The 26,310-nt window shown below is 34.9% G+C and overlaps 4 protein-coding genes across 4 annotated transcripts; 1 reads left to right on the forward strand and 3 right to left on the reverse strand.

Annotated features, from left to right (window-relative positions):
- Positions 1–731: 731 nt before the first annotated feature.
- Positions 732–3,571, reverse strand: LOC100261655 (ascus wall glucan endo-1,3-beta-D-glucosidase). The gene has a single exon (XM_002282935.5). It carries the CDS (start codon positions 3,069–3,071, stop codon positions 837–839), a length of 2,235 nt encoding a protein of 744 aa, XP_002282971.1. The 5' UTR covers positions 3,072–3,571; the 3' UTR covers positions 732–836.
- Positions 3,572–6,482: 2,911 nt separating this feature from the next.
- On the reverse strand, positions 6,483–8,365 carry LOC100251569 (glucan endo-1,3-beta-D-glucosidase ARB_01444-like). Its single transcript, XM_010662212.3, is given in 2 exon segments — positions 6,483–7,703; positions 7,705–8,365. Coding segments are annotated over 2 exon segments (1,527 nt in total). The 5' UTR covers positions 8,161–8,365; the 3' UTR covers positions 6,483–6,632.
- Positions 8,366–14,150: 5,785 nt separating this feature from the next.
- Positions 14,151–21,239, forward strand: LOC100267021 (uncharacterized). Its single transcript, XM_002282920.4, has 6 exons — positions 14,151–14,643; positions 15,685–15,807; positions 17,562–17,750; positions 17,859–17,940; positions 20,644–20,708; positions 20,830–21,239. The coding sequence occupies exons 1-6, from the start codon at positions 14,356–14,358 to the stop codon at positions 21,079–21,081; spliced, it is 999 nt and encodes a 332-aa protein (XP_002282956.1). The 5' UTR covers positions 14,151–14,355; the 3' UTR covers positions 21,082–21,239.
- Positions 21,240–22,006: 767 nt separating this feature from the next.
- On the reverse strand, positions 22,007–23,940 carry LOC100261795 (protein trichome birefringence-like 19). Its single transcript, XM_002279382.5, has 2 exons — positions 23,182–23,940; positions 22,007–22,999 (listed from the first exon to the last, which is right to left on the reverse strand). Exons 1-2 carry the CDS (start codon positions 23,842–23,844, stop codon positions 22,190–22,192), a joined length of 1,473 nt encoding a protein of 490 aa, XP_002279418.4. The 5' UTR covers positions 23,845–23,940; the 3' UTR covers positions 22,007–22,189.
- Between the last annotated feature and the right edge of the window lie 2,370 nt (positions 23,941–26,310).

A 26,310-nucleotide genomic window follows, 5' to 3' on the forward strand; every position in this document is an offset into this window, starting at 1 on the left:
TGTGTGTCCCATAAAGCAGCCCTAGTGTTTTGAAATTCCACTTTTGGTGAAGAACGGCTTTTCCTTTTTGAGACCTCTTAAACACAACAACATGCTTTAAAAGATGATTCTGATAAAACTAATGGGGGCCATGCCATGAGCAATGTGCCTAAGCTTTTATTTGAAAAAAGTAACAAATAAATTAGCACTATGACCCACGTTTGGCTGACCTGTAATTTGGGCCTAGGAACATGTTAGCCCAGGTTGAATCTGAAGGGAAAGCATATGGTCATTGAATTAGAAAAATATTTGTACTTCATTTTCTAGATTAAGAGAATAACTTTTTTCTACTTAAGACCAAACAAATAACCTGATTTCATTTGAATTTAATCCCAGTTAATGAATATAGGAATATACACTCTTTACTCCCAACCCCAAAAACCAAAGAGATTATTGGGGTTCAGAATTTATGGGCTTTTTATGGGGTTGACTTGGCTGAAAATCTAGGCAAGAAGATATTTTCTACTCCTCAAGAAAAGCAGCCATTGAAGGGGAAAGAAGCAACAAGAACCAAAAATAAAAAGGGAATAGTTGGAGAAAGAAGCTTGCATATCACGGGATGCTAAAGTCACTACAAGACACTAAGAAGGGTCATGGAATGGTATAATTTCTGTGAATCAAGACAAGGGAGGGTGACAAAACAACAATGGGGTATCTTCTCCAACAGCGTCACAAGATGAGAATCAATATTCTTTGGCTTATAAAAAAAAAAGGAGGAATTCATTAAAGCAAATACTAAAGATAGAGGAGCCACATTTTATTCAAATACATTACAAATATAAGATAAGACAATAATTTCAGTGACAATAATGGCTAAACAAGCAGTATTTTCCTCCCTCAAATCTCCCTTCCTCTTCATCCCCTCTACTGTGGATCCACCACAAAAGGTTTGTAAGTGAGTTTCCATCATCATAGCCATTCAGTTTCCTGATCTTCTCCAAAGCCCCTTCTTTGTCATAAATCCCTTCCATGGCATATAGAAACCCCTTCCACCCTTCTCCAACTCCCTCCCTTCCCAAAGCTGGCAATGTCCATTTCACCAGCTCTCTCGCAAACTGCACATCAGAGAACAGAACCTCGGTGATGGGCAATACAGGTAACACCTGAATTCCAAGCCTGCACTCTCTCCACTCAGGAGGAGCAAACCAAAGTCCACCGTCCCTCTTGTTAGCCCACAGAACACCCACCACCCGGTTCTCCCTTGTGAAATCTTCTGCTTCTGCATATATTTTATCCCCTTCTCTCACATGCCACCACGTTTGAGCTGCCTTTATCTCCATTGCTGCAAGCATTGATCCAGTGGCTACAAGATGGGTGTCTCCATAGGCTAATCCCATCAATGCTGCAGAATAGTAAGCATTCACAGCTTCACTAGTGCTCTCTTGGTTCCGCCCATCTGCAAATTCGGTCAGCCCACTAGCCCAAGAATGCAATTTCCATAAATCAAAACACCTCAAACGAGGATAGTTGGAACTCGAATGCCTCCCTAAGGTCATAAAATCTGCCATTAGGGAATAAGCTTGAGGTCTATACTTCCTCCCCCATGCAGGGTCAATCTTGGCCAGCACTGCAATTGCATAAAGAAAATAACCAAGATGGAAATGGTGATCGTTGTACACTCCAAAACCAAAATCTGCCCCCGAATCCGTTGATCCTTGTCTAGTAACAAGTCCACCCCACTTTCCTTCATATAAGAAACCATTCCCACTAAAAGTCCCATCCAACCATGGGGTAATCGTATTCTTCAAGAACTTCCTAATCACCGGTATCACATCAAGAAAGCACACCTCCTCTGCAATCAATGCCAATCTCGCCGCCCTGGCAATCAATTTCCCATAAAAATAAGACGATGTTGTTGATATATTGGATGAATTCAGATCCTCAACATCTCTGCAAAGCGCAGAAACAATTTCAGGAAATGATTCTTCCTTGACCCCTTTAATTGAATTCCAGGTTATTGAGACCGGGTCTAATTTCAATTTCCATGAATCTCCAACAACACCTACAAGCTCACCATCAATACTGTTAAACTTGAAATCATCCAAAACAGCGACCTCATCATCAGCCGACAAAAGCCGAAGATGTAGAGGATGAGCCAGCATGAGCAAGTCTCCCCATCCCTTCTTATCCCATCTGTACTCTAAACAAAAGGGCTTACTCAATTCAGCTTTCCCTGATATGGGATAGCAAGAGCTGAATCTATCAAGGATCGACTCGAATCTTGGATTGGAATCTGGCAGTATGGCAATCCGAATTATGCCGGAATACGCATCAGAAGTTATGGAAGAAATATCATGGGTCAAATTAATCGCAGAAGAAGTGTAAAGCAGCCAAGTTTGACCGTTGTTGAGCTTAATGGTGTACTTGGTGCGAGAACTGCTTGGTGAGAATGAGAGAATCGCATGGATCGTCGTGATGGAAAGGGCGGTCCCACCGGAGACGGCGCAGGTGAGAAACGGGCTTCCTCGGACCAGGAAAAACCGGAGATTCGAGGAAGGGAGGTCTAGAGTGACGCTGAGATCACTGAAGGAAGACACAATGTGGCGTCTCTGAGAATCTGGGTCAGTTTTGTTGGAGGCGGAGATGGTGAGATCAGGATTGAAGATTTGGTAGATGAAAACAGAGGTCAAGAACTGAGATGGGTATGAGAGGGAGAGAGAGGAGGAGGAAGATTTGATGAGATAGGGATGAATATACTCAGGCTGATCACCATGTTTGAGAACAAAGTTTTGGAAGAAGGAATTGGTGGGAAGTGGGGCAGTAAGGAGGTCGGGAGAAAAGAAGGGGGAAGGATCAGGTATGACTGAGGATTCGATTTTTGGAAAGAGGAAGGGGGAGGATTGTGGAATGTGATGGTGGTGATGGGGTTCTGCCATGATTGGTGATGAAGGAGACAGAGGAGACAAAGGAGACAAAGGAGGAGGCGGAGAAGGAGGTGGAGTTATGGTTTTGGGGGTTTTAGGTGGTTTTGAACGTTTTTTGAAGCTCTTGCTAATCACGAGTTTGACTTTTCTTCTGATTTTTTTCAACATCTCGAGGTGATTGATTGGTGAGCCTTGACCCAACTGTTAAATTATCGAAGAACGCAAATAGATCGAGGATTTGTTAGGGATTTTGATACAGAAAACGGAGAAAATGGAGGCAATGGAAACGGAGAAAATGGAGGCTGTTTGCCTCTAATTGGATGGAACTTTCCACCCACATTCACAACCAGAGTGGGGTAGGTTTGGCCCTTTTGGGTGGGACTTGAATTAAGAATGTGAAAACAGGGAAATGGGGGAAGTAAGAGGAAGAAGAATGGATTGGAAGGGAAGTTTGTGGGCTCTGCAAGTTATGGTTTTGATGAATGGCATGATTGCAAGACATGTTAAATGGTTTTCAAAGGAATATGTGTAGGGAGGGACAAGACACTGGGGTGGTTAGGGAATGTTTGGCATACAAGAAAGTAATGGGGTGAATATTCCTTTTTTAAGTTTTTCAGAGAATGAGTGAAGCTTCACAACATTTAGACAATGGATGCCACCTATTTTAACCAATGCTAATGTTTTGAACCCTTGATTTATATAACCAAACACATCTTTCAATTTCAGGTATTTGATTTTGGGTAATTTCTCTTATTGCAAGAAAGCCTTGCTACAAAGAAAGAATAGCAAGAAAAGAAGAAAAATTTTAGAAAATGTCAACCATCCATGAGAATAATGGTGTAGTCATTCACACAAAGTCTCATGAGAATTTATAACACTTCTTGATATCCGTTGTCTTATATTTTGGGCTTAGATTTCAAAAGAAAGAATCAATTGTATTTTGGGCTTGAAATTTCTTTGGGGTTTTGGCCCAAATTGGGTTTTTAAATAAGCAATTGGGTTTGGTCCAAACTAGTTTGAGCCCAATTAGTCCATTAAAAATGTTTAAAACCCTTTTCAACAAATTTAATTTCCAATATCAAAAGATTCAAAATCTAATTCGAAGCTTTTGTTTTAACCTATTTTTGAATGAAGAACCTACCCAACTGTACCAAATTACACTACATATTATAGTTAATACCACATAAGCAACGCCAACAATCACTCTAACCCCATTATTTCCTGCATAATGAGAATTTTTTTTATAATTGTTCTGTGATTTAAAAATAGGAAAATTATCAAAAAAGTGGGCTAAAGATGATAATGTCTAGGAAGAACTTATGAATTCATATGAAGGACAAAATTTATCATAGTATAATTATGTATTTGAATGTGATCTTTTATATATAAATAACTTCATGATGATGATAAGGATAGTCTATCAATATTTGCATATATCGGTTTCCAAAATATCATTTTTCCCTTTTGAATAATATTTGCATATAAGGATACTCAATCAATATTTGCATATAAATAACTTCATGATGAATTCATATTATTTTTTCTTTGACCTATATATATATATATATATAGGTCAAAGAAAAAATAATAAAATATTAAAATAAAAAATTATATATTTTTTTTGTTATTTTCATTATAATAAATTAAATTATTTGAAATATACTTTTTTTTTTCAAGTTCTTTTTTTTTCTTCAAAAAACTTGAGATTTTTTAGAGAATCCGGTAAAAAAAATTAATTTTCAATCTCTCCTAAATAAAAATCACGCCCTAAGGTTATTATGTCATTATATATATAATTAAAAGTTTTATTATTCTAATAGAATAAACAATGATTTTTCACGAGTACTCATCAATTGAAAAATATTCAACTATTTGTTTGGTAATATAGCATGTGAATTTTTTTTTAAAATAAATTAAATTATGTTATAATGTATTATTACATTAGTGTATTTGTATTATAAGTATACTGCATTTATGTTGTACCTATATTTTATGACAAAAGTAATGATTCTAAAAATACCTATTCATACCCTATTGTATCTTATATAAAAGTTATTAGTATTTTCTCATTTAAAAAAAAAAAGTATATCCAAATTATAAATCTAACCTCTATTTTTAAATTAATTTCAAGGTAAAAAGATGAAAAGAATGTTAAGTACAACGTATGTCTTCAACCAAGATAAAGGAAAGGATCAATTATGTGTAAAAGAGAGACTCAAATAAAGTAGAAGAGTTCAAGTAAAGGTGTGAGCAAGTCTTACGCATGAGAGATTGGAAATAAATATTATGGAGAGAGTTAGAGAACGCACAACCATAAGAGATAAGAAATAAATATTATGGAGAGAGTTAGAGAGCGCACAACCATGAGAGAGAAGGTTTGAAGCCTTGTTGTCAAGTTCAAAGGGAAATTGGAACTCAAACTAATGCATCAACACTAACCCTAACTTTGAGTTTAATTCTAGGTAGACTCCTATGAGTTTTATGATAAATCGCACATATAGTTTGGAAGCTTTTAAAAGTCAGAAATCCAACTCTTTAAATTATTTGTAAATCAAAGTTAAAACAAAGAAGATATGATAAACCCAATTGAATTACATGGAAAAAAAATAGTCTAATTTAAAAATTACAAATTAAGCTCTAAATAGTGTTCAATCATTTGGACCTCAAAGGCAATACGACAAAGAAAAAGGCACCGGTGAAATTTGAAACCCAACATTCATTTTGAATATAGGGACACTATTTTAAACCCAAAACACGGAGGAAACAAAATAAGTATTGGTTGAGTTTGAAATAATCGGTAGATTTCAAACTCAACTAGTTAATTTTGTACTAAACCATTTTAGAGACTTAGGCCACTTATGAGTATGAGAAAGCAAAACATTATTGAGATTTTGCTATTTTTTATCTTAAAAAAGGTTGAATAGTTCTAAAATGATCATAGCTACCTTTTAGGTAGATAAATAACAAGAGTGGCTATAAAGACTTTGTAGGCAAAAGGAGCAACAAGGGTGTTTTGGTATTTTCCACAAACTTATATTTGTGTGTATATGTTAAGGTTATTATTATTATTATTATTATTATTCACTTGAAAGTCCTAAACTTTATTGTTTAATGATCTAATTTTATTAGAAGTTTGTTCTTTCTTAGGTTCCAATTTGGGTGGTTCAACTCAAATCTAACTAACCCAATTTTGCATGGACTTAGGTGATTTAATTTGTAAATTAGGTTTGGCTTGGTCAAAAAATATCAACCTAGATTAAATTTAGGTTGGGCTTGGGTAAGGGTCTCAAGAAACCTCAACCTAGCACAAACCCAATTGTATATTTGTATAAAATTTAAATTATAAATTTTTATGTATGTATTGTATGTATGTATATATATTATTTCATGGTATTGTACTGAGAATCTTTTTGGTAATGCTTTCAAAAATTATTTCTAGCTTAAAAAGTCATTTTTGAAAAAATGATCAGACAAAATTTAAAAAATACTTTTATAAAGTTAAAAAATCACTTGTAGTGTAAACGACCTGAACAGTTGGAGAAAAGAAACTTAGCATTTCACATGATGCTGAAGCAGATGTGGAATAGTTGTTCTTCAGTTTCAGCTAAGAAATTGAGAAGACAGGGCAATATGCATAAATCAATCCAGTCATGGCTGCCCAAAGGAAAGATTCATCCAATCTTCGGGCATAATTTATTCGACTACATCCCGAATGTAAGGCAAAGAATTTCACTGATAATACTGGCCAAACCAGGATAATTTTCCTCCTTCAAGTCCCCCTTCCCCTTCATCTCCTCTGCTGTGAATCCACCACAAAAGGTTCGTAAGTGAGTTTCCATCATCATAACCACTCAGTTTCCCGATCTTCTCCAATGCCACTTCTTTGTCATAAATCCCTTCCATGGCATATAGAAACCCCTTCCACCCTTCTCCAACTCCCTCCCGTCCCAAAGCTGGCAATGTCCATTTCACCAGCTCTCTCACAAACCCCACATCGGAGAACAGAACCTCGGTGATGGGCAATACAGGTAACACCTGAATTCCAAGCCTGCACTCTCTCCACTCAGGAGGAGCAAACCAAAGTCCACCGTCCCTCTTGTTAGCCCACAGAATACCCACCACCCTGTTCTCCCTTGTGAAATCTTCTGCATACATTTTATCCCCTTCTCTCACATGCCACCATGTTTGAGCTGCCTCTATCTCCATTGCTGCAAGCGTTGACCCAGTGGCTACAAGAGGGGCATCTCCATAGGCTAATCCCATCAATGCTGCAGAATAGTAGGTATTCACAGCTTCACTAGTGCTCTCCTGGTTCCTCCCGCCTGAAGATTCAGTCACCCCACTTGCCCAAGAATGCAATTTCCATAAATCAAAACACCTCAAACGAGTATAGTTGGAATTCGAATTCCTCCCTAAGTTCATGACATCCGCCATTAGGGAATAAGCTTGAGGTCTATACTTCCTCCCCCATGCAGGGTCAATCTTGGCCAGCACTGCAATTGCATAAAGAAAATAACCCAGATGGAAATGGTGATCGTTGTACACTCCAAAACCAAAATCTGCCCCCGATTCCGTTGATCCTTGTTTAGTAACAAGTCCACCCCACATTCCATCATACAAGAAACCATTCCCACCAAAACTACCATCCAACCAGGGGGTAATCGTATTCTTCAAGAAATTCCTAATTGCCGGTATCACATCAAGGAAACTCACCTCCTCTGCAATCAGTGCCAATCTCGCTCCCCTGGCAATCAATTTCCCGTAATAATAAGAGGATGGTGTCCATATACCACCGGATGAATTCAGTGATGGAAAGGGCGGTGTGGGCGGAGACAGCGCAGGTGAGAAAGGGGCTTCCCCGGACGAGGAAGAAGCGGAGATTGGAAGAAGGGAGGTCTAGAGTGACACTGAGATCACTGAAGGAAGACACAATGTGGCGCCTCTGTGAATCAGCGTGGGTTTTGTCCGAGGCAGAGATGGTGAGATCAGCATTGAAGATTTGGTGGGTGAAAACAGAGTTGGAGAAATGAGATGCGTACGTGAGGGATAGGGACGAGGAAGAAGACTTGATGAGATAGGGGTGGATAAACTCAGGCTGATCGCCATTTTGAAGAACAAAGTTTTGGAAGAAAGAATTTGTGGGAAGTGGGGTTGAGAGGAGGTCAGGAGAAAAGAAGAGGGAAGGGTCAGGGAGGACTGAGGAATTGGTCCTCGGGAAGAGGAAGGGGGAAGACAGCTGATTTTGGTTTTGTGCCATGGATGGTGATGAAGGAGCTTGATGAGGGGACCGAGCCGGGGGGGTTGGGGTTTAGAGGTTTTCTTGAAGCTCTTTCTGATTATGAAGTGTAACAGGGTCTCTTCAACACTTAATACTAGTGGATATGGCTTAACCCAATTATTAATTAACTGATAAATCAATGGATAAAGGATTTTGTTACAGAAAAGGGCCAAAATGGAGGAAGCTAGCTGAGAAAGCAGGGAACGGAGGATGTTGGTGGACGGCGACTGAATAAACTTTCCGCCCAAATTCAAAGCCATTGGCCTCTTCTTTCATGTTTTATTATTATCTGCATACATCTCTACATGTGACTGAATGCCTTAAAAAAATTCTTAAAATTCAAGCACATTAGTTAATTTTGATGATTTCTTTGGTTTGCTAAAAGGAAAAACATGCCATCTAAAACATTCAATCTTTCATCCACTGATAGAATAAAACTTGGGAGTCCAAAATACATTTCAAACACCCTACCCCATACTATGTTTACATTATCACATGTGAACTAGGGATCACATGGGAACGCTCAAACAAATCTATAACCTATGTTATCTTGAACAGGGTATCACGTGGGATCCTGCACAATATTGAGTGATTTTTTAATTTTATTTTATATTATTTAAATTATTTGGTATTTTATTTAATAATACTAATAAATTTTGTCCTCTTATAATATTGAAATATACTTTTCCGATAAGTGTCTAAAATTTGTTTTAACTTTATAATTGAGTCTTCTTTGTTTACATCATTACACTCTAATTGTATTTATTTATACTCTTATCCAATTACTTAAATTTTAACATACTTTAACGAGTCTGTGAATGATAAATCATAGATTGAACTGTTGAATCGAAAAAATTAGGTGCTATCATATAATTTTGTATCGAATAAATTCACAAATTGGAAATAAACGAACTCAAATTGTTGCCATTCGTCATAGAATAAACCATCGCCTCTTAGGGCCCTTGGCTAATGATAAACAATAACTCTCCCGAACACAACTTACAATTTTCATTTGTACTGTGTTCTCCAAAGAACAACTCTTCTCAAAATCTTAAAAGGTGCTAAGTTGGAATCTAATCATAATTACGGATTCTTGTGGTTCTAGAGGACCCAATTACAGGAAAACTAGGAACGAAGAGCTTTCCCATTTTTTTCATGACTCTTTGGTCTTAAAAATGTTGGTTTTAAAAATGAGTGATTGCCCTTCTCCAATCCTTATTACCTAACCTAAGAATGGAGAGCTAATGCGTTCCCACTTATTGAATAAGGTTTTATGGTCGATCCACAACCCCTAGATGCCAAAGGTACCATTGGGGTGATCTTGTAATTCCTAAGGGTGGAGATTCAATTATTGAAATAAGAAATTTGATAGATTACTATATATATATATATATATAATGACTCCGTATAAAATAAAAATAGGAAATTAAGTTATATATTATTAATATTATTTTATTATATTGGGGGGTTGTATTTGGCATTTGTTGAGTTTCATTTTCACCATCTCGTCTCACCCACGAAGTAAATAACGAAAAGTATGTAAATAATCAAATGGTTTCGACATTTCTATTCAAAGAAACTACCTTTATCCAACATAAAAGGTGTTGTGTTGGTCAAAAATAACAATTTAGGATTATAAAAAGTTTATATTTAAATTTTATATATTTGGTAAATATTAATTTTAAAATTATTAATATTTATATTTGATAAATATTAATTTTTTTATTTTATCATAAAAAATATCATTTTATCCAAATAAGTGTAATTATACCTTATAATTTCTCTGTTTCCACTCTCCAAACATGTGAAAAAAAAATTAATTTTGAGATTTCATGTATAATTTGCAAAATTGGTGAAAATAAGATTATTGGCTCACTCAACCAAATCAACGGGTGAAGCTAGCTCCCTCAAATAAAGGGTGTTTTTTATGCTGACCCAAGTCTAGCGATGATAATGTGATGTGTTAGCGCGCCCTTGTCTCCCAAACCAGGGAATGAATCTTTATTTCTAACTCTTTCTCACCTAGTATGGGTGGATGCGCCTTTGGCTCTGCCTTTGTAGGCACTATATTTGGATCTGCTACTTGGTCTAAACAACTACTCATCAAGTAGGATCGGATGGTCAATCAAAGGGATTGGTTTGGGCATGCTCTCGAGGAGTATATCCAACCATGTTTAGCATCTTCTCGTCAAGCAAGGAAAAGAAAGGTAGTAAGAGGAGTAAGGAGCAGAGGTAGGGAGCAAAGGAAGCTGAGTAGGTCTTGAGTCTTTAGGTCTTTCATTTTGTAATCAAGGATAAAATTTTGAGAAATTATATGTTTTTACAACCCATGTAAAATTTGTTTCAATTTTTTTTTTTAATCATTTTACAACAAGCAAAAAGGGGTGCAAGTGATTTGGGTATTGGGCACAGGGAAGTGGTGTTTAAGTGGGGGAAAGGGGGTTGGGGTTTACTGAAATTAGGAATGACATTCTTAATGGTGCAATCCTAAAAATGAATGACAGTTTGATAAATATAATATAAAAATAAGGATAAAATACAATTACAACAAAAATGCGTCTAAATTTAAAAAAGGGTTGAAGTTGACTGAAATTACAAGAATATCATTCATAATTGGTGTAGCCACAAAATGAAATGAATGACACTTGGTAAATATAATATAAAAATAAGGATAAAATATTGTCATAACAAAATGTGTCTAAGTTGGAAAGAGTGTTAAGTTAGCTTAAATTATACTAATGTCATTTTTCATAGATCAATTGAGGTGTTGTAGAATGACAATTTGATAAATATTCGAAGAAACTAAGTATAAGAAAGGTAAAAAAAAGTAACAATAAAATGTGAATTTTGGCTTTTATAGTATAAAGATATTTAGAAAAAAGTTTTTTAAAAAATATTGTGGATGAATTTTGAATTATACAACTCAATTGATTCAAATTTGAAATAATGAAATTGGATTAGACATAGATTGAGTACTTTATGTTAAAAATTGGATTGGATTAAATTTGAGTTAATCATTTATAATTCAAGTTGGGATCAGGTTTGCCAACAACTTAATCCATTTGTCTAAATTGTTGCATAAAGATAATTAGATTAGGCTCAAATTAATTATTTCTTGATTTGAATTGGGATGGACTTTGTCATCAACTCAATGAACGTCTTCAAAATTTTCATCTGCAATGTAGATTTCTCGGTTTTAATGGAAATTTGTTTTTATTCCCCTTTTTTGTATTTAAAATTTTCAATACCTATAAACTTGATGAACCCAATTGTGGCTACATTATGCTAAATCATAGAAAATAAATAAATATATATTAAGCTTTATTAATAGGGAAACTTGTGTTTTGATGGAGCCATTTGGGAAATATATGGTTTTCAGAACCCAACTGAAATATGAAAATCAACTTTTAATGTGAAAAATTATATATTTTTTATGCACTCTGAGTCGGCTACATATTTTGTGCTGAGATTGCCTTTTTTTTTTCCTCCTGTACCCACCATCCACTTCTCTCTCTCTCTCCAGTGAAACTGGTCGACACTTTGTCGACGTCATCACCGACCTCCCTCTCTCTCCCTTTCCCTTCCCTCTTTCTCTTTCTTTCCTTCCCTTTCGACATCACCAAGAGAGAAGAAGGCGGTGACAATGGTGGAGAACCAGGGCTAGAGGGAAGAAGGCGTGGTTGGTTGCCATTGACAACAGCAACCAACAACTCTCGCGATCATTGACGGCGGCGGCGACGGAAGCACCAACGTAGGGAGAGAGGGGAGCACCACCGTTATAGCAAAATTCAAATTCAAAGCATCCAAAACCCAAATCCATAAACCAAACAAAATACCCATTAATGTAATAACTCCATACAAATTTAGCTAATATAAGGGCAAATGAAGAAGGAGAAGGAAAAGATAAGATCCACCCATCACTGAGAAGTGGATTCTCTTATAGTACTAAATCAAATTCCCAACAAACAAACAAAAATTAAAGAAGAGGGATGAATCTGGAATACCTCCACGGTCAAGAAGAAGAACAGTGGTGGGAGAGGAACAAGACTTAAAGGGCTTGTCACCCTCAAAAGGCACACACCCAAAAGAGCCTTTTTTAGGATAAACAACAGACCCCACCATGGATCCTCCATAATCAAGAATACCAACCCGCCTCTCCTCGACGTCTCTCCCTACGCTGGTGCTTCCACCACCGTCGCTGTCAATGATCGCGAGAGTTGCTAGTTGTCGCCGTCAATGGCAACCAGCCGCGCCTTATTCCCTCCGGCCCTGGTTCTTCACCATTATAATCGCCTTCTTCTCTTTGGGTGATGTCGAAAGGGAAGGAAAGAAAGAGAAAGAGGGAAGAGAAAGGAAGAGAAGGGGAGACCAGTGATGACACGGCAAAGTGTCGGTCGGTTTCACTAGGGAGGGAGGAAGAGGTGAATGGTGGGTACGGGAGGAAAAAAAAAAAAGGTAATCTCGACACAAAATATGTAGCCGGCTCAGAGTGTATAAAAAATATATAATTTTTCACATTAAAAGCTGATTTTCAGATTTTATAAAGTTGGGTTCCGAAAACCATATATTTCCCAAATAGCCTCATCAAAATACAAGTTTCCTTTATTAATACCAAGTGAAACCATCCAATCATTATCTACCTTTTATTATTTATTTGTATTCTTGTTCCACATGGCCTCTTTGGCCACGTTTGGCATTCACCACCGCCAAAAAATATTTGATTGTGCTCCACATGACAGTTTTAAGTATAGACCATGTTTGGCTAGTTCTTCATTATTGCCAAAATATCATTAAAAAAAACCTTAAAACCTCATCCCCTTACTTCTTCCTTTGAAACCTTAAACCCCAAAGACCCACAAACTTAATACAAATATCGAAGAATTGAGATTTTGATTAAAGATATGGATTGCAACAGTAGATTTTTATGTTTTTTTTTTTTTGGCAATATTTTGCTTTTCCTTTTCATAGTTGGGAAAATTTTGTAAAAGAGAATAAATGTTGGGTGTTTAGGTGTTTATAGTTTCCTTTTCATAGTTGAAAAATTTTCGAGAGAGTAAATTTTGGAGATTCAATTTTCGTTCCTCTTCCTCGAAAGCCTTAACTTCCCAAAGCCTTAAAGTCTCATAATTATCAATTGATTTTTTCTATTTTGGGGTTGTTTTTTTTGTTATTTTTTCATAAAATGAATTGAATTTGGCTACCAAGACAACCAATTTTTCTTCTAGGCTCGTTAATTCTGTTTATTTAGGAATAATGTTCCACTAAAAGGCACAAATTTTTTATTTTTTGTTTTTTTGGGTTCCTTTTGAATCTACTATTGTTCTCATGATATAAAGAGCTTAAACATCACTCTATTTTATGAGTGAAAAGGAAAAGATGAGTTTAGATCAATCTCTATTGTCTTTTTGTTTTTTTTTTTTAACTAAAAAATCTTGAATTTTTTGAGCTTTAATTAATATTTAATATAAAATATATATATATAACCTTGCACAACACTTGACCCTACACAAAGAGATTTTAGAGCTTCAAGAAATAAGAGCAAGGCAGAAGATCGAAGATGGAAGAGATTTTAGGGGTTTGATTGTTTCAAATGATGATTTTACCTTCACTTATTTGTATAATTGGTATTTAAGAAGTTTGGAGGGTAAACTATTGGATTTTGAATGTAAAGTGGTAAAGTGTAAAACAAGTTAGGTTAAACCCTTTTATTTTTCAAAAAACAAGTTGATTTTTATTAATCAAATGCATTTAAAAAAAAAGAAAATATAAAAAATAAAAATAATTTTTAGAAAATAAAAATTTTTAAAACATTTTCCAAAGCAAATACAGCCTTATCGATTTTGGTTATTTTTTATATAATGTTTTGAATAAAAATTAAAAATATAAAAATATTTTAATAACTTTAATATTATATATAAATTTGTTATACTTCCATGGAAAAAAAGTCAAAAAAACTATTTTCTATATATGATTTCTTCAACATAATTTCCAACGCTAAATTAGATTTATTTTAACAAAATTTGAATAATTATTTTAACTTTTTAAGATTGAAATTCTTTACATAATAAAGTTACAAGTTACGAGGACTTTGACGGTCTCACCACGATTACCAACTGCGAAGACGGACTGAGAAGTTGAAGAAGGGAGATTGTGAGGAGAGGGAGCGATAGAGAAATGGCAGGACTGATAGCATGGGCAGCCGATGTGGTGGGAGGGGGTGGTCAATCCAACGACGAGGACGACGCCAATTCAATCCCAATTGTTTTCTCTCCCGATCAGCTCAACTACGTCAGGGAGTTGGATGGGAAAGCTGCTTCTCTCCGCCGTACCATCCAGGATCTGCGGCTCAGAATCCCCCCATCTGATATCTCCCAACGCCTTCCACACCTCCATGCCCACTCCCTCGCTTCCAATGCCGATCTTGCCCTGCAGTTGAACTCCCACTCCGCTACCCGCCAACAGGTGCTCCTCAATTTTCATCTGGGTCTTTAATTTTCCATTCCAATTCCTGCGCACGGTTCTATGTTGTTTCTGTATCCTTCAAATTGGGGATTTTTTTTCTCTTTCTTTTATTTTTTTTTCTTCAGTTTTTGCTGCTACGCTTCTTTAACAATATATGGGATGCATTTGTTTTTTGAATTATGGACGATTTCCCTTGTGGGTCTTAGTATTATGATTGCATTTCGGCTGCCAAAAATATATCTTTTACGTTTATCTTTTCAAATTCGTGGGTTTTCCATGTGGGTGTCTGAATTTTAATTCTATCTCTTGGGTACAATTTTGGGAAATATATATATATATATATATATATATATATATATATTCACGCAATTTATTTGTTTCCTCTCTTGGGCTTTGAATTTTTTTATTACAATTCGGCCACGGAATTATATACCGTAAGTGCATTCTTTAGATAGTGAAAAATTTTATCATCCTATGACACAGCAGCCAGAGTCTAAAGGAAAACCTGGGAGCCCTTTTCTTAAACCAAACTATATTCTGGAATATTCATATAGGTCTTAAAATTATTATTCTAGTTGTTCTCATGACCCTATATGCATAGAAATGTTATAAAGATTCCTTGTTGAGTTTGATGTAAGATTCCTGTGTATCTGATTGATGTGGAGGATGGGCTGCACAAATCAGGCTAACAACAAAAATTTTGGTTTTTGTCCCAACAAAGTGGCAGACGTCTAGATTGACAATTGATTTTCATGTTTCATGAATGGAAAATTTTGAAGTCGGGAGAAATGGGCTGTGGTTCTTCATTATTCAGTCAATGTTGTTTAGCCTGTTTATATCATCCATTTATAGTGTCTTGAACGGGGGAGTTATATCACCAGTCATAATGTCTGAGAACTTTTATATCAGTGTGTACGATATACTGTTCTTGCATATGGTTAACAATTTGGATGGTTTGGTTCTGAAAGCTGACCAATTTTATGTCAAATGTATTACTTTTCCTTCTATGTCTGTTGACTTGTTGCAAATCCTTATGACCAGGCTCAACTGAGAGCGGAGACGCTGCAAGAAGAAAATGCTGCATATGACAAGGCTATATTAAATTGTGAGAATAAAATACAGGAAAAATTGCAGGAAGCAGAATTTCTTAAAATGAAGTTAAAGGTGGGCTGAGGTTCCAGAACCTTTTTCTATATTCTACTTCAGTTGTCATCCCTCAGAGTAGTAGTTTGTTATTTCTTTGGAACACATGCCTAGTACTTAGAACATCTATTTTATTGAAGTCCTTTTGGGTTTTTTTTTTTTTTGTTTTTGTTTTTGTTTTTTTTTTCATTTTTCTTTGTAAGCACAATCACATGATAGCATTTTACTTTCTATAGAAAACTATTTTCTTTTTCCTCAAATGTTATTTGAATATGTCTAGAAGCTGGTGTTTTGGAGGAAGTTGGAAGAGAAACTCAAATTGATGGTTCATGATTTTTAAGAACGTGTTAGCATACTTCACTAAGTTATCAAGTCATTATGATGCTGAGCATCTTTCAATGGAGGTATATGTCTTTATTATTATTATTTAGAATAGGTTACTGATGGTTCCATCCATCTTCAGTTATCATTACAAATCAAATGAGTTTTTGTTTTTTTTGCCCTCCTAATATTTTGAGCTTACCCCAAGTGGTGGTTGAAAGTAGCTCATGATCTTCTGTAGTTTGTTGGGTTTCAGTTTCACCCTTGAGGTACTTAATTGTTATTACGAGCATTTGTTTTAAAATATCTGGACCACACTGTCTGGATTAGTTTTGAGGCCTTTAGGTTATCATCATTAAGAAATAAGCCACTGATATTAAGAAGATTAGTTTGGAGAAATGACTTTCACAAATTGATTTTAGTCTCAAACAGCATTTCCAACCTTTTGAGCCTGTTGGTTTAAGAAGATTGTGGATAGATTTTTCTCTTTATGAGGTTCGTAATATACTGGAATGCTCTCTTGACTGTGTCTATAGTTAAATTTCTGAAGATGCTTCTGTATGGGTTACCTTTATTTATAGAGACTGGATGTAGTTAAATTTCTGAGTAGTTCAATGCTGTGATACTTTATTTATAAAAATAAATGTTGTAGTCAATTATATGATTTTTACTAGTTGATTGAAATGAACCAACAATCATAAATTATGTTTCTTTCTGATTCTAATTGATTAAGATTTCACTATTGAATAGTGTAGAGGTGTGCTAAGAATGGGTGCTTCTCTGTAAAATCTTTCTGTATGTCACTATCTCCTGGTGGATCACATTCCTCTCTTATGGAGGAGGTGTGGGGTTTAGAGGCCTCTTTACAGGGTGGTTTGTTTGCTTGAGAGACAGTATGCAAGAAGATTTTGAGAACTAATCAACTTACGAGGGTTAGGACTTGATTAATAGGTGATGTTTGTGTAAAATCATTGAGGAGTCAGCTCACCATATTCTTGTCCACTGTAGAAAGGGTTGCAATTTGTGATATTGCTTTCATTATTTTGAATTCCATGGGTGCTTCCACAATCAGTTAAAGTATTGTTGTTTAGTTGACATGGCAGTTTTCTGGGCAATCAACACTCAAATGTGCGGAGGATGACCCCTTTGACTTTGTTTTTCTGTGTGTGCAAAGAGTGCAGGCTTTGAAAGAGTCTTTCCTACAAACTATGTGTTTGATCTAGGATTCTTTAGCAGTGAAAAATAGTTTTTTTTTCTTGAGTTTGTTGATTGTTTAAGGAGTGTGTAACTGGCGTGTGGGTTTTTGTAGTTTTTTCTTCTGCCTTTTCCACTTGATGCTCTATTTATACTTTCTGTGTGCTATGATTGGAGCTCTGTTTTGTTTAGCACCTTTTAATTTATATCCCTTTTTGCCTATCAAAGGAATTTCTCTATTGAGTATTTTTGCCTTACAGGAAATGGATGAGAATGAGAACAATTTGAGGATTGAGCTGGAAAGTGCACAACCTACACTTAATACCAGCCAATCTCGAAAATCAGGTGATGTGGTGGTTGAATCTAAGACAACAATTGAAGCTCAAGCAGACACAGATGCTTCCAAATCTTCTATTCTAGACAAGTTGGAGAGCAAGAGAAAAGAACTGGTTCGTTGCACCATTCCTCTTCTATTAAAATTCCCTTTTCTTTTTTTCTTTCTTTCTCAATTTTATTCCCTTTATATTTATTTTCCGAAAACCTGTTTAATCTCTCAGTCTTCGATGGAAGAGACAGTTCAAGATTTAGAGAAAAAATGGTCAAAAGTGCAGGATAATGCACTGAAACAGCCTTCCCCAGGTAACTTCTACTTCATGAGCCTAGAATGTGTTTCTAAGTTAAACCTCCAACTTTCAATTGATGACCATAAGCTATCCAACTTGGTTTATAAGAATTTTTTTTTCTTTCAATATACTCCTTTTCAAACATTCAGACTTTCCATCAATATCATGTAAGATATGTTGGTCTTTATTTCTTTGTTCAATGTAGATGTTTTCAAGAGTTTACTCCAGGTCTGTAATCTTGGTGGATGTGGAACAAAAGAAACTTATATTGATAAATGAAAACCGAAAGAAATCTGAAGAAGCTAAATCAGATCTAATTGTACCCTTTGGTGTGGTCCCCCCCACCCCCCTTCCTCTTTTTCTTTGTTTGGTTGGCATGAGTCTGTATCTTGAATTGGGTTGGAACAGGTAAATAAAAGCTTTAATTTTTTAATTATTAAAATATTTCAAAAAATACTGAAAATTTAGTATGCGAATGTATGATTGAAATTGGTTAAATATTTTAAAATACTGACATGTTACCATTGTTCAAACTGGAAAGAAAATCTTAAAAAATTTTAAAATATGACCAAATTTTAACAAGCTGCTAGGTGTACTCTGCACTGTGGATATATTGTTCATGATGATCATCCTGGAAGTATGGCTGTAATTTAGTGGAAGCATGTGGATTGTGTGAATTTGAAAGGGAAAGAAGTATCAATGACACACTTTTGAGCCACTCTTAAACTTTTAAAACCCTAGTACTTCTCTCTTCTAAAAGCCTGCTTCCAGGAAGTAGGCTTTTGACTACCCGTAGGTATGTACTGGAACTGCAGTTCTGTAGCTTTATTGCATTTTAATCTTTCATAGTGATAAAAACTTGATCCTTGTTATAAAAAATCAAGAATCCTTTCCCATACTGTCACTGATTCCTTCCCTACCCTTGTCTCCTCCTTTTGTTACATCATTTTAGTATATAAACTCAGTGCTACCCTCCATTTTATTTATGTGAAATAAAATTTTCTGAAAATTTATGTATGATTACTGTTATGCAGAAGTCAAGCAATAATAAGAACAAATATAAGTAAAATCAACAAATTTCTGTAGTTCAGTGGTGTGTCTATATCCACAGAGGAGGGAGGCATCAAATTTAATGGGGCATTTACAAGGTCCCAATATTCTCAACCTCTCAAATCTCAGTATGGTTGCTCTCACCTAATCCAACTCTAATTATCATTAGAAAGGTACAATATACACCCCATGAAATACATGCAATAAACATTCAAAAAATGCAACCTAGATGTGGACCAAAAAAGTCCATGCCCAGCCCGATCTGCTAAGGATAGCAGGACACCTCACCATACTCTCCACCTTAGCTTGTATCCCAATCAACAAATCTTGGTGACAGCTTGTAGATGAATCCATGTGAAGGGACTAAGTTGTACTCCTTCAAGGGTAGTAGTAGTACTTAACCTAACATCTTCCGTAAGATGAAACTAGATGATGCCATCAGTAACACTTGAACTTATCTAGGAATATCCTAGTTAACATGGGAGCTACATTCTCTTTTGCTTCTGAAAGAAGTTCACTTTTTCAGTTTGTGATACCTTACACTAATATTTTTGGTGCTATCATGAAAAATCTGATTCTTTGGCAAATGAAGGACACTTTGACTATCAAAATGTAACAATATAATATTTGACTCAAAACCAAGTTGTTCCACAAAATCTTTAAGCCATAATATAGCTTCGTTTTCTACTTTAGTTACTGTCATATACTCTACTTCTATTGTAGATTAAGCAACTGTACCTTGCATATTGACTTCCAACAAATGGGTCCACCAAAAAAGATAAATATATAGCCTTTCATAGATTTCCTGGAATCAGGTCTCCAGTAGAATCTGCATCTACATATCAAACAACAGTTTCTGATGCACCATTCTGATAAAAAAAAAGTCTTGAATCACAGATGCCTACAAGTTAGCTGAGAATCCATTTTATTGCATTCTGATGCTTTGTTCCAGAATTTGCCATATTTCTACTAACAACACTCACTGTAAGTGTGATATCGGGTTTAGTACACATGATCAAATATGTAAGGAAACCTACAACATTAGAGTAAAAGACTTTTGACATAAACTACAAGCTTTTTCAAATATTTTACCATTTGCTTTATAGTCAGGTTAACATTGTAAATTAAAGAGATTTAGACAGATTGCACTTACAGTCTTTTCATCCATCTCCTCCAATATCTCATCCGCCATTGAAGTAGGTTTCTTTGACTTGCCCTGTAATGCCTTGTGAACTCCTTGTTCATTCTGCCACTGCCATAGGTACTTCACCCTAGACATGGTCGTTAAATCAAGTTGGATTCAATGAAAATTGTCATGCAAAAATCATGTAGAATAAGAAAAAGAACAAACACAATTAAAACACAAATATTTGTGTGGTTTGGGAGTGTGTCTACATCCATTTTGAGGGTGATTAAATGCAGGGGCAATTGATGTGGCATTTATAAAGTTTCAATATTGTCACCCTGTCTACTCTAAGTATTGCAGTTCTCTCTCAATTCAATTAGTACCCAAAAATACAATCTGGACTTGGGTTCAGAAAAATCCATTCCTCATAACCCAGTCTACTAAAGAAAACAAGACCCTGCAGAATAGTAAAAAATTATATCATAACCACATTTTGGCTGTAATATTATGCAATTTTATTTTGAAGCAAGTTCTGTTATGCAGTTCAGAGAGAGAAGATATTGGATAAACAGCTTCATAGCCTAATTGAGCAATTAGCAGCAAAGCAGGTCATTTTTATTATATCTTAGTTTTATTTTTAGTTTTTATGCAATCATAAACATTTTAGCCATGGGTTTTATCAATGTCAATTTAAGAAGTTTCTTTTCCATCTATTTTGTCTTGTTGTAGGCACAAGCAGAGGGTCTGGTGAGTGAAATTCATCTGAAGGAGCAGGAGCTAGAAAGATTAAATGGGCTGTGGAGGAGATTTCAAACCAGCAATACAGATGTGAATACTGCTAGGAATCGGTTTGGAAGAAACAAGCCTCATAACATTGGCGGTCGAACTGAGATCCAAAAGAGGCTCATGCTACTCAGGTCTGCTTTTGTGCTTTACATTTTAGCCCTGCACATCTTGGTCTTCATCAAGATTTCTTTCTGAAGATCATCCTAACACGTCATTTTTCCTGAAGTTGTTGTTCCCATGCTGAACTAGAAGTTGTGAAGTATTTCTTTCTTCTTGATATTGCTATTTCTTTTGCTCCTGGTTGTATGAAAATGTTTATGTATATTATGAAATGTCATTGGCTCTTTTCTCAAGTTTATACTTGTGCCAACTCTGAGGCTAGGTTGCTACATCAATTCAAATGATTATAATAGATGAATAGATGAATAGATGAAGGCTGTTTAAATTACCTAGAAAAATACAAAATGATGCAAAATAGACACCAATAGCAGGAGGCAGGTGCATCATATTGGAGGTTAGGAATTGAGGGAGTTTTTAAGAACTGCTAAAATTCTGGAAATATTATCATATACCATCATGCGGTTAATCTATGTTGAAGGTCTAACCCCTTAAAACTGCATTGGAGCTCCTTTGAGGTGTTACCAAAAAATAAATATCGGCCCTCGATGCTTCTGAATTAACACTGAATGCCCTGATTTTCCAAAATAATATTAATATCCCATCAGGGTTTGCATCAAATGATGTTAATCCCCATCCTTCAGAATTTTATTTTATTTTTTTGTTAAATAGGCTTCCTCATCCTTTGAGTTTTGTGTAAGTGTAAAAACCGTGTTATCCATCCTAGTTCATGAACTTTGTTATAACCTTTCACATTTATACTTGTTATCTAAAAGAAGATGAAAAACCAGATATAGATGAATCCACCAAAGAGACATACGCTTAAATTAGGATGATCAGAGAATTGTGAGTATGAAATGTAAATGGCAAATTAGATGGTCAGATAATTCTGTCTTGTTTCCCGGGTGAATTATAGAAGATAAAATAGTCATCAATATGATCACAAAATGTTCTAGATTCATATGAGAGGACTTGCAAGTATAGAGTCAAAGGAAAGGAAAAGTGGAAAAAAAAATTTAAGACTCGTTGATTAACACATCCAATAGATAGGGCCCTTTATAATACATTTTTTTTTTTTTTATTCTCCTAGTATATGTTTGAAATAATTGTAGATAACAATATGTACTTCAGATGCAAGAATTAATAAATATAATTGGTAAAATGCTTATGAAAATTTATCCAACTCTCATCCAGCTTTTTGCTGAAGCGTTCCATCAAATGATCTTTCACCTTCCATCTTCAACATTTGAAGCAAAAATTCGTTCCATGTATCAATGGGACCCGGGGTACACCAGTGAACACAGTCAGCTATTGTCACATTCTTATGTGGTGAGTGCTCATAATGATTTGGATGTCCATCTGGCCTTAGCACCATAGCTTCTGTAACATCTAGCAGCCTAAATTCCAAGCCTCTCTTTCTCCCTTCCCTTTCTGCTGCCCTTAATTCCTCCACCTGAGTCAAGTAGAACTCCAAATTATAATCATCCAACTTCATTTCTTGTTTTGTAAAGGGCCTTGTCCTCACACAATTCCCTCCTTCATTCCATGCCCCATTCTCAAAGTGTGCTGGTGAGAATGTCCTTAAAAATGTCAGGCCCTTGTAGTTTTTAAGATTCTGCAGGGTTCTGAAGGAGGTCCGGAAGGCTTTCCTGTATCCATAGAACTTGGTAACCTCTGTTATGTTCTTTTCATTGCACCCATGACACCCAACAACCTGACCTTTTTCATAGAAAATCAGTGGTCGAAAGAACCATTGCCCTGCTGAGATGATCACATAGTCGAAATTTTCAATCTGAGCCGCCCAGGCCTCATCAACCGTGTCTAAGTGGAGGTTCATGAGGTTGTTAAAGGAGTGACCTTTGGGGTCTGCATCTTTGGCTTTAACCAAGAACGGGGACCAGAATGTTGCTAGGGTAAATTTGTAATCAGTATAGAACCACCGTCTGAAGTTTGTATCTGATGTATATTTATAAGAAATGTCCACTGGATAGGTAACCTGAAAGATGGAGATTAGAGTTCAGTCAGGTCTGAAGAGTGAAGACAAACTTCAGTAGTACTCAATATTTGGTTTTAGCTTGGAATATGCTAATCTCTATGTAGTGAGACTTTATTAAAGTGAGCATGCCAAGCAATTATCATAAACCAAACACTAACTATAATGACTTATTAGGCACTTACATTAGCTAAGAGACAAAGCAATGATTGCATTTGGTTTCTTCCCACAGAATCCCCAACGAACCCTATCGACTTCCCTCTAACAAGCTCCAAGAACTGAACAGGATCAAAGCGAGGTAGTTCACATCCATCTGGTTTCCACCTCCATTTCAAGAACTCGGTGTCGGGTCTCCCAAACTTGATACAATTTTGCTGAGGGATTATCTCTCGACAAGTTGCATTAGTGTAGTAAGGCCCATTGGGATACGGAACCCATCTTCCACTGAACATATCACATTTCTTCTTGATTGCTAGGCTGGTTGAACCCCCAGTATGAATCTTGGGAGACTGCACTGGTGTTGGTGATCTGTTCATCAGACAGAGAGGGATTAGAGTGAGGAGAATCAGGGTTAGGGACAGGTGAATAACCTTCTGGGGGGTGCTGTGTGGTGTGTTCTTCCCATTGGGAGGCTCAATGGCAGGAACCCTCATTGGGAAAAATCTATCTATATGTGAAGCAAGAAGCCTAGCATTTGCTAGGGTTATATATATGGGGTTGAAGAATGATGATGATAAGAGTCTAGACTTCAGATTTATATCATCACATGCAATCATAGATTTCAAACTGTTCATTTTCAAATCTGTGCCAATGTGCTTACCAACCATATAAGCTACCATACATTGCATCTTTACCCTCTTTTTTCTGGTGAGGCATCATTATACATCATTAAACACATTTAGAAACCAAACTCCGGTTGCTTTTTCTTATTCCCTGTGGTTGGAACCCAAATAAACATGGAAAGCAACAGGCCGATGGGATTTGTCATCTAACAAGAGTTAGACACTTTGACGCAGAATGCACGTAAAACAGCATTGAAAATTGCAGCATCTGTAATGGGTATGAAGGGAGTGGGCTGTAGCTGTAGGCATTCCCATAGAATTATGATAGATACATCTCATCTCATCTCATCATATAGTCAACCTTTTTAGGCTCAGTAAATAAATACCACTTATGGTGCCACCTCATGGTGGTTAGTGCTTAATGCAGTGTAAGCCTATTCAAGTGAATGGGGTTGTGTTGTTTCTTTTCTTTTTTATCTTCATGAAGTGACATTGGCGTGGCTTGGGGGTGAAGGTATGGATGATTGCAGCACCCTTAATGGGGCACACGGGCTCTTTTTTTAGTGTCTTCTAGCTTTATGGGTTTGGAGTGTTGATATGTGAAATGAATGGGCTTCTTCCTCTTAGGCTTCTCCTTCACTAACTCATAATTTCCCATGTCTGCATCACTTGGGATCTACTTCTGGAAGCAGAGGGCATCAAAGCATTAGCTTTCTCTACTTTTCTTTTCTTTTGTCATTATTATTATATAGTGGAGTCGCTTTCCTTTTTGCTAGGTTTAGAGGTCCATCGATATGCTGTCATCAGAAGCAAGTATGTCGACTTGTATCAAGTCTATATCCTTGGGCGAAGCAATCTACTTGTGAAGTTTTTCTTACAAATTCGAGAAACATGATGACGTGACTCGTTTAATATCAGTCAATTTATTATTTTGTTTATGCATTTTCAGAATATTCAATATTTATACTGACATTTATGAGGTCGCCTCAACCTATGAAATTTTCATTGACGTTTAACAGCTTGGAATAAAAAAAAAAATTGTCATCAACCATAGAATATGAGGATGTTCCGGAAATCAACTTAATGATTCAATAATTTAATTTAAATTATTAAATAAATTAAATATATTTGATAAAATATCTTATCAAATAACTTAAAATTAATTTTAATTTTAATATTAAATAAAAATAATTGACTTATTTTTAATTTTAAATTATTTTTACTTTATTTACCCATACTAGTAGATTGACTTTTTAAAAGTATGATACTCAATTTTTGTATATTATGTATTTATAATAATACTTTAAATATGAATGTTTTATAGATAAATTTATTACTTAAATTAATGAAAATAAATATAAATTCAAATTAATGAGGATGAATATTACTTAAATTTAAGAAGATGAAATATGTCAATGTGGTGTTTTAAATTGAATTTTAACTTTATCAAATAATCTTAATAATTGAAGCAAAAATTAAGTAATAAGTTTTAAATTAATAATTTGAGGGTGTTTGATAAATCAATTTAATGACTTAGTAACTTAATAATTTAATTTAAGTCACAAAATAAATTAAATATTTTTTATAAACTAACTTAGCATCACAACTTAAAATTAAAAATGATTTTAATTATTATATCAAAATAGTTAATTTATTTTTAAACTCTATTTTTTTTGTCCTATTTGTCTACATCCAATGAGAACATGGATGAAAATTTCCATAAATTTTAGAGAATTTTCGTCAAAATATTGCGTTTCGGTGGTTGTGGAAGCAAAACAGAGGGTAGAAATATCCAAAAAAATTGACGTGTTTTGTCAAAATTTGGGCATTTACTGATTAATTGGCCAAAATTTTGGCATTTACTAATTAATTGGCGAAGCAGGGATTGTGAGCTATTGTAAAATGCCTTAATTTTCTGCTTGCAGGTAAGGGGACTCGAACCCCCAAACAAAAGGTTTGACATAAACCTTACCCACTATTGGGCTTACCCTTGGTAAATTTACTATGTCATGATATACATATATTAAAAGTTATTATATAAACAAAATATTAAAAAAATATTTTAAAGAACAAATTAATTATAATTATTTTATAATCAAATAAATTTTTTTATTTAATTAATTATCAAAAATATAAAAATTATCATGATAATTTTCTTCATAGTGTTTTTAATATCATTAATATATTAATTAAACATTAAAAAATTATACATATATCATCATTTATTTTACATTTAATACAATTAAATTAAATATATCATAATTTTAATATTAAATATATTATAAAATTATACATATTATAATCAAATATTATAATATTATTATAAGATAATATTTAATGTCATTTAATAATGAATGTGCACTTATAAAATTTATATTTTTTTATCGATATATAAAATATTATTATCAAATATGATAAATTATATCATATATATATAAAGTTATTCAACAAAACAATTTTAAAATATTTATTATATTTTTAATTACATTTTTATGATTTTTTTTTTACATTTTCATGAGTTTTGATGAATTT

The sequence above is a fragment of the Vitis vinifera genome, chromosome 14, assembly GCF_030704535.1.
Source record: "Vitis vinifera cultivar Pinot Noir 40024 chromosome 14, ASM3070453v1".
In the NCBI taxonomy this organism is placed as follows: Eukaryota; Viridiplantae; Streptophyta; class Magnoliopsida; order Vitales; family Vitaceae; genus Vitis; species Vitis vinifera.